This window comes from Lactuca sativa, chromosome 4 (assembly GCF_002870075.4).
Source record: "Lactuca sativa cultivar Salinas chromosome 4, Lsat_Salinas_v11, whole genome shotgun sequence".
In the NCBI taxonomy this organism is placed as follows: Eukaryota; Viridiplantae; Streptophyta; class Magnoliopsida; order Asterales; family Asteraceae; genus Lactuca; species Lactuca sativa.
Genome location: NC_056626.2, coordinates 54,674,508 through 54,682,958, shown reverse-complemented (window position 1 = coordinate 54,682,958; position 8,451 = coordinate 54,674,508). Strand labels below are relative to the sequence as shown.

General features: G+C 36.8%; 2 protein-coding genes across 3 annotated transcripts; both read left to right on the top strand.

Moving 5' to 3' along the window:
* The first annotated feature begins 462 nt into the window (after nt 1-462).
* Nucleotides 463-3,547, top strand: LOC128133428 (uncharacterized). Its single transcript, XM_052770864.1, has 2 exons — nt 463-1,286; nt 3,433-3,547. The coding sequence occupies exons 1-2, from the start codon at nt 463-465 to the stop codon at nt 3,545-3,547; spliced, it is 939 nt and encodes a 312-aa protein (XP_052626824.1).
* Nucleotides 2,602-5,084, top strand: LOC111876791 (F-box/kelch-repeat protein At3g61590). 2 transcript variants are annotated; one of them, XM_042900994.2, is made up of 2 exons: nt 2,602-3,042; nt 3,760-5,084. In XM_042900994.2, the coding sequence occupies exon 2, from the start codon at nt 3,767-3,769 to the stop codon at nt 4,991-4,993; it is 1,227 nt and encodes a 408-aa protein (XP_042756928.1). In that variant the 5' UTR covers nt 2,602-3,042; nt 3,760-3,766; the 3' UTR covers nt 4,994-5,084. The 2 variants fall into 2 exon arrangements, with proteins under 2 accessions (XP_042756928.1, XP_023729138.1); XM_023873370.3 differs by having other exon boundaries at nt 2,604-3,042; nt 3,754-5,084.
* The last annotated feature ends 3,367 nt before the right edge of the window (nt 5,085-8,451 follow it).

The following is an 8,451-nucleotide window of genomic DNA, read 5'->3' as shown; positions in this document are numbered from 1 at the left end:
GGGAAGGCGCCGGCTTGATCTGTACACACGCAGGGGACTCTGATATATTTATGTGATCTTGGGATTTGTATGATACAGATTAGAATTTGAAACTTAATGTTTTTATGAAATTAAATGAGAAATGTTTTTTTTATATTGCGAAAAATTATTTTGAAATCCACGGTGTTACAAAATCCTTCCCTAAAGGAACTTCTTGCGGGAGAGACGGCTTGAGGGCTCAACACTTACTAGATGCCCTTTGTGGAGAAGGGTCTGCTATTTCCACAGATCTCATACATGCTATCACTTCAGTGGTTAATTTATGGTTAGCGGGAAGATGTCCAACCATTTTTGGCAGAGTTTGTTGCGTCCGCTCCTCTCACACCTCTACTTAAATCCGACAACGGGATCCGTTCGATTGCAGTAGGCACTATATGGAGACGTCTGGTTTCCAAGGTTTCCATGAAAGGTGTGGGTAAAGAAATGGCCAAGTACCTTAATGATTTTCAGTTCGGGGTTGGTGTATCCGGCGGTGCCGAGGCTGTGTTACACAGTGCCAATAGGGTGTTGAGTGAACACCATGCTGATGGGTCTCTTGTAATGCTGACTGTGGATTTCTCGAATGCCTTTAACCTGGTAGATCGATCAGCATTGCTCCACGAGGTTAAGAACCTGTGCCCTTCCATTTCTTTGTGGGTGGATTTCTTGTACGGGCAAGCAACGAGGCTTTATATCGGAGACCAACATATATGGTCTGCCACTGGGGTGCAGCAAGGTGACCCCTTGGGCCCTCTTCTTTTTGCCCTTGTTTTGCACCTGCTTGTGCACAAGATTAGAGACAATTGTAAGCTCCTTCTCCATGCTTGGTATCTAGATGATGGGACTGTCATTGGGGACTCAGAGGAGGTGGCTAGAGTGTTGAACATTATTTGGTTGCATGGTCCAAGTTTGGGTCTTGAGTTGAACATCAAGAAAACGAAGATTTTTTGGCCCTCCTGTGATGGTAGGAAGCTTCGTGCCGATTTATTCCCAACGGGTATAGGGAGACCTTCATTGGGGGTGAAGCTTCTTGGGGGGGGGGGGGGGGCTATTAGTAGAGACGCAGGGTTTATTAGCGGGCTAGCCATGAAGAGAGCGGTCAATGCTGTTGATTTGATGGGCCTTCTTCTACAACTATGTGACCCGCAGAGTGAGCTCCTTTTGCTTCGATCATGTATGGGCATTGCAAAACTTTTCTTTGGTTTAAGGACATGCCAGCCGATACATATAGAAGAGGCAGCTTTGTCCTTTGACAAAGGATTACGCAGGTCTATCGAGGATATGGTGGTATGTGGAGGCCCCTTCTTTGGAGACATTCAGTGGCGTTTGGCTTCCTTACCTATTCATTTCGGTGGTTTGGGTTTGTACTCGGCATACGAGGTTTCCTCCTACACATTTGTAGCCTCGAGGGCCCAATCTTGGGCATTACAAGACCACATCTTACGTGACAATGGCGTATGTGGTATGGACTCGGATTACCTATGTGCTATGACTCATCTTCGTGATACAATTCCGAGATTTAACTGTAGCGATTTCACTAATAAGGACACCACCCCCCTAAATCCCAAAAAGCTTTGGCGTGTGCCCTTTTTAGCAAAATCGTCCAAGATATGGAAGTCGACTTTGACATGACTGTCAGACAGAAAACAGTCTTTGAGTGTCTGCGGGCACCTCATGCTCAAGATTTTCTGCTAACTATCCCTATTGATGGTCTTGGCCAACATATTTCTCTTGTGGAGTACCGAACTATCCTTCGATACCGCCTCATGATTCCCATATCCCCAATTGACGAGATATGCCCAGTTTGCCGTAAGGCATGTTTGGATACCTTTGGGGAACACGCAGTTCATTGTAGAGAGCTCCCTGGTTTCAAGTACAGACATGATATGGTTCAGGATGTTCTCTTTGATGCTTGTCGGCGTGCTGGTATTTTTGTGAAGAAAGAAGCGCCGGTAAACTTTTTGACGGACCCGCAGGATGGAAGGTCCACACTTAGACCGGCAGACATTTTGGTCTTTGGATGGATAGGAGGGAAGCATGCATGCATGGATCTTACTGGAGTCTCTCCTCTCGTTGGTTTGGGGAGCGGATGTTTCACAGCTGGACATGCCGCTTTGAAAGCCGCTGCGTGCAAAGTTGTAAAGCACGAAAATACATGTATAGAAAATCAACATGTGTTTGTACCTTTTACATTCGATACATTTGGTTTTCTCGCACCAGAGGCGGTGGAGCTCCTCAATAGAGTCCAACGGGTCATGCATTATAATGTCATATCTCCTAGATCCACAAATATTGTTTTTAAAAGAATTGGTTTTGTCATCCAGAAAGGGCTAACGGCGCAACTTGTTACCCGTTTGCCTTCAATCAATATGTATTCAACTTTTATTATATGTTAAGAATTAAATAAAATATATAGTTTATATAAATATATGAGAATTTATTTAAATAGCAATTACATAATTTATTATACCATCGATGACACCATTCTTAGAGGACAAAGAAAAGAAGCATTTGATTTTTTGTTTTTGTTTCCAAACGCAAAATCCCAAAAGAGATGTCTTTCTCCTCCTCCGCCTCACCATTTTAAAATGCATCAAATTCTCCAAATAAACACACACCTCAAAACCCTCTCTTCCATCCCTCTCTCCTCTCTCTCACAAACAGTAACCTTTCTTGGTTACACTCCACTACCCATTGTTTTTATTACCCAAAAGAAACAAAGAAACCCTCAAAAAAACAACCATTTCAAATCCACACTTTATTTTCTGTTTTGATGAAGAACAATCAAGAAAGAGATAGACTCACAACTTCATTTTATCTCTCTCTTTTTTGATCAATCTCAAAACAGTGAAACACCCTTTTCAAATTTCTCATCTTTTTGTTTACAATTTTGCATTTTCATGGAGCAAATTTGGGGGTTTCTTCATTTACCCTCTTGAAGCTTATCTTTTTCACCAATCTTGAAATACCCATTTGGATTCTGGTATTCAAATAGAAACCCAAGAATCCTCAACGTTCGTAAAGGTATTTTTCTTGAAATTTTACTCTTACTCGAAGTAATAATATAGTTGACAATTGTTTATTTATTTGGGAGATATGTTCTTTTAGTTTATGATTGGTGTTTTCTTTAGATTTGAGGTAGCTTTTCTTGATGTTTGATTGATAGCTCTATCTGCTCTTAGTACTTTACCTAACTTTTATTATTATATCATCATTTGGTTTTGATTCTGATTTCCCCTCTTTTAAATTCCATTCTTTAGGGTTTTATAATCATATCTATCATATATGTTTGCGGATTCTGTTCATTCAGTAAAAAAAAAGTTGTAGTAGAGCTTAGCATCATCAAAATCATAAACATCGATGTGGGTTTGTTTTCTTGTTCATTTTCTTGCTTTCTTCACTGAAACAAAACAGATTTAAGTACCCTTTTAAAATTATTCCTGATAATGGTTTTGGTTTATCCTTGTGTCCTGATAGCGACTCTGCTTTTAAGTTTCTTTCATCATCATTATCAAGAATATGCTCTTAAATGTCTTTGTATGCCGTCTTTTGCTTCGTTTATATGCAAAGAATCTTTTATTCTTCCCTTCACATGTATGCAAAGAATCCGTCTCCATGACCCAAACCCCCCAAATCGAAAACAAATCGTTTTCTAAGCAAATCGAGGCAGATGTCGATCTTCGTGATTCTATTCTCTCTCTCTTATTCTTATCGATTTTTGAAATCTTGATTTAGTTTCAGGTGGGCCATGAAAGGGGAAACGTCGTGGGTTAGTCATTGTCTGGACGATATTTCTAGAAGCAATGGCGACTTTGATTCGTTCGCAGAGGTTACAGACGAGGGTAATAAAGACAATTCACCTGTATTACGTGTCGATTTAATCCTACCCGATGATTTACTAGAACGAATCCTAGCTTACCTCCCGATTGCAAGCATCTTCAGGGTCGGTTGCGTTTGTAAAAGATGGCATGAAATCGTGAGTTCGCGACGCTTTTTATGGAACGTGTCACCAATTTCGTCTCAAAAGCCATGGTACTTCATGTTCACAAGCTCAGATGACCCGTTTGGATACGCATATGATCCTGTCCTTCGAAAATGGTATGAAATCGAGCTTCCATACATGGTGAAAACTTCAAGATGGTTCATAGCTTCATCATCTGGGTTAGTTTGTTTCATGGATAACGACACAAGAAGTGAACTTTACGTCTGTAATTTGATCACAAAATGCTGTTTCCGCCTCCGCGAGCCGCCTAATTTACGGTTTTGTGACTATTCTGCCCTTGCAATTTCCGTTGACCGCGTTTCAACAAACTATGAAGTAACAGTCGTGAAATCAAGACAAGTTCCCGATAATTACTTCCAGTGGGACCTCTCGATCCATTTGTACGATTCCGTGGCGATGACATGGACGACACCTGTCAGCGAGATGCTGACAGGGTGGCGAGGTGGCGACGAGAGCGTGATATGTAACGGGGTTTTGTATTTTATAATATACTCAACGGGGTCGTTTCAAGAGCATCGACACGGGCTTGTTTGTTATGATCTTTCGGGTCGGGTTTCGGGTCGGAGTTTGTTGACACGGGGTTTTGTTTCCGTTCCGTGTTCGCTTACGTGTGGGAGGTTGATGAATTTGAAAGGGGAGTTGGTGATGGTGGGCGGAATCGGAAAGCAAGATCGACAGGATATCATCACCGGAATCGGAATATGGGTTCTTGAAAACGGGAAGGAATGGAAAGAGGTTGGTCGTATGCCGCATAGATTCTTTCAAGGGTTTGGTGAACTTGATGATGTTTTTGCAAGTAGTGGGACTGATGATTTGATTTATATTCAGAGTTATGGTGCTCCTGCTCTTTTGGTGTTTGATTTGAAAAAGAATCAATGGAAATGGTCTCAAAAATGCCCTGTTACAAAAAGGTTTCCACTTCAATTGTTTTCGGGATTCTGCTTCGAGCCTAGGCTTGAAATTTCACCTTAATGGTGCTTTTTTATTCGTATTTTTCTATTGTTTTATGGGAATTATGTGTTACACAAGAGATTTATGATACATTTGCTACAATCTTGTGTGATTATGGTGCAATTTATTTATAACACTAACCTTTGTGATTTTGATCAAGAAACGAACACTTTTAAGGAAAAAAAATGTTTATTTAAGCAAAATGTATCCAATATGATGGTATTTTTGCATTTATATATTTTTACAAACGATATATTCTTTTGGTGTTTATATCATTAACGTTTTTTTGAAAAGAATCTTGGTTGGATTATTATGTGAATGTACTTGAATTTGTGGATATTCATAATCTTTAGCAGATGTGAAGGTTTGAAATTTGTTCTAAAATGGTGGCTATTATGCTACAAAGGGTTGTTCTGTTTACAATGGCTAGACAAAATACGTAGACCTAATTTTGGAATTATCAAACCTTGAGAATGTACAACTCTTATGCATAATGTGCAAGTGATGATTGCATTGTATTTTGTAATATTACTAAAAAGAATTAGTTTAAAAGAATAAAACCGCAGCCCAATTGTCACTATCTTTTATATTTATTTTGAGTTTTTGAGGTCTAAGCCCATCGTGTCATTGTCAAAGCTACTTTTTTTGATGGTCCATTATTGATATCTCTTTAAGTTTTGAGGGGGCAATTTGTAGGTATGTTTTCTTTTTTCCTCTTTTTCTTTATTTAGCTGTAAATCTTTAATCAAATTTATTTTCTAGCAACTTTGTGTGGATTGTTTTAAAATAATTTATATTTTGTTTTCTTATAAAAATGTTTATAAGGTTATTCGGTGTTTAAATGGAGTTTTAAAAAAACATTAGATTGATTTATTTAGTACCAAAACGTAATATGTTCATAAATATTTTTATGTTTGACAAAATCTACTGTGATAATAAAATAAATTATCAAAAACTTCTTAATGAATAAGTAAGTATAAAACTAACTTATAAAACACTCATTAATAGAGTGAATAACCTGTTATAATATTCTTTTATCCAAACATTTAATATAAATTATTCTAACTAAATCAATAAACGCTTTAAATAATCACACATTACCCATATCCATCTTTTGTGTTTGCCTATTTCTTATCTTAGAAATCATTTATGGTAAAAAAAACACCCCCAATGTTTAAACCTACAACATTTTATGATCTTTGGTGTTATGAAGTTCTCTTTGGTCCGGTTGGTATCCTAATTGTTGGGTCATATCAATAGTTATTAAGGCTTGTAAGATAGAATAAGGAAAATGTTATGTCATATCAATATTTATAATTCTTATAAGATGAAAAAAAATCTTTTATAATATTACGTGTTTGATTTCAATACATACTTCTATAGAAATTTCATATCATAATTATGTATTTGTCTATCACCATTGTCATATTCAAGGTTACCAAGATCATAATTTATGGTTATTTTGTGTTTACAATATCGTAATCATAAGATAGAATCGAGACATATATCAAGATATCAATGGTGGAACCAATTTCAACCTCTTAAGTTTTAAATATAATTCTTGTAAATGCAAACCATGAAAATTAAGAAGAAAGCATCTTAATCACACATATTTTTTTTTATCATGATCATTTACAACTATGACACAAGATCACAAAGGGACTAACATGTATGTCACAATGCTTTGAAACATCTCTTGTATGAACTAGTATAAATTTAATTATATTTTTAAAAATATTTCATCAATTAGGAAATATTTTTATTTTTAATTAATAAATTATTAAAGGAAATATAACAAAATACAAAAAAGAAATTAAAATGGCAAAACCGTCTTTTCAGGTTTTCTAATGACCAAAATCACAAGAATTTCTAAATTTTAAGACCAAAACTATGAAAAATTCTTGATTTTGAACCTTCCATACAAGTCAAAAATTTTTAAACCTTATCTATAATTTTTTTTGCAAACTGTCGGGACCAAATTTGCAGTTTAGTCTATTTTCTATTTAAAAACATGTTCAAAATGTATTATGTGTCATGCACAATCATACCATAAAAACCACATAGAAAAACAAGAGTACATATAAATAAATTATACCAATTTTTTTTTTAATATATTTAATTGGGACGTGTACTCTAGATATGTACTCACCTCAATAGCCTTGAATGTTATTCCACCTTCCCTTTTAAGCTATAACACCCTCCTAATCACCGCATATTAATTTCAAATCGAAGGTTGCAAATAACCCCAAATACCCTTTGAGGGATCCCTAACTTCCTTATATGAAACAAGTTATAATCATTTGTATCACTACCCAAAATCATCTTAACTTATTCTTTCAAGGATTTGGTGAGCATGGTGATTTTTTTGACATTGGAACTGATGATTTGATTAATATTTAGAGTTATGTGCATATTGTTAGGAAAAATATAACCCTAGGATTTTCATGAAAGAAGAAATAATAAATTGTTACTGAGGCCGGTGTTTGACATAGTTTTCTTAAAACAAATTCACCCTATATGAGTGTTTGTTTCTCAGGATACAACAATATAAAGCAATTCTTTCAGATTTCCCAAACCCGCACTTGGTTGGATTATACCTTGGTTGCAGCAAGAGATAGAAGATGAAGCAGAAGCATAAGTGTAACACCCTGAATCTTGAGGAGAAATTTTAAGGAATGATGCCTATTTTGGTGTTGGAACACGGCGTGTTGGAGGAACCAACACGGTGTGTCTAGTTAAGGACAACGCGGTTTTCATTAAGACCAACACGACGTGTTGGCAGCTGGGAAGGAAACCCTAAATTGCACCCTATATAATCTCTTTAAGCCCCAAGGGCTGGTCTCCTTACCAGCCTCCATTGTCACTAAAACTCTAAAATTGATCTTCAAGTCTCTTGTTGGTGTTCTTGAGCTAGTAAGAAGTTTTTGGTGCTCATTATTGGTCTTTGTGTAGGAAGAGGAGATCTTGAAGTTGCTTTGTTTGGGGAAAAGGCTTTAGATCTAGAATCATCATCTTGTGGGGAAGCTTTATGAGGTATCAAGTTTGCATCTTGTCTTGTATATGTTTAAAACTCTTCCTTTGTGCTTTGTTGTGATTTTGGTCCCTTTTTGGGTTGAGGAGAGAGTGAAGATGTTTAAGGGCTTGTTATTTCAGATTTGAGTTGGTATTGGACTCCTTGAGCATAAAGGTGCAAGCTTTATGAGATAATTGGTTACATGTATGCATTAAGTCCCTTGTTAACTCTTTTTTTAAAGCTTAAGAGCTTCATTAGGCATGCATGAACGTAAAGTTGGCAACTTTACGTGGTTTTCCGGCTCAAGGAAGTCAGATCTATGTTTTGGGGCTATGTCTTTATGGATTAAGTGCTTATTGGTTAAGCCCTGACATAGTTAAGCTTTGTGGTTTGGGTTTTTGGACCTTTTGGTGGTCCTAATAGGTAAAGTTGGAAACTTTACCCTTTTAAGTCTCATTTTGGAGTA

What these genes read in the sequence shown, in the direction of transcription:
- LOC128133428 (XM_052770864.1), top strand. Translation starts at nt 463, where the DNA reads ATGGCCAAGTACCTTAATGATTTTCAGTTCGGGGTTGGTGTATCCGGC. An exon ending in TTTGACAAAGGATTACGCAG is followed by an intron (nt 1,287 to 3,432) that starts GTCTATCGAGGA and finishes GAAACAAAACAG; the next exon opens with ATTTAAGTACCCTTTTAAAA.
- LOC111876791 (XM_042900994.2), top strand. Translation starts at nt 3,767, where the DNA reads ATGAAAGGGGAAACGTCGTGGGTTAGTCATTGTCTGGACGATATTTCT.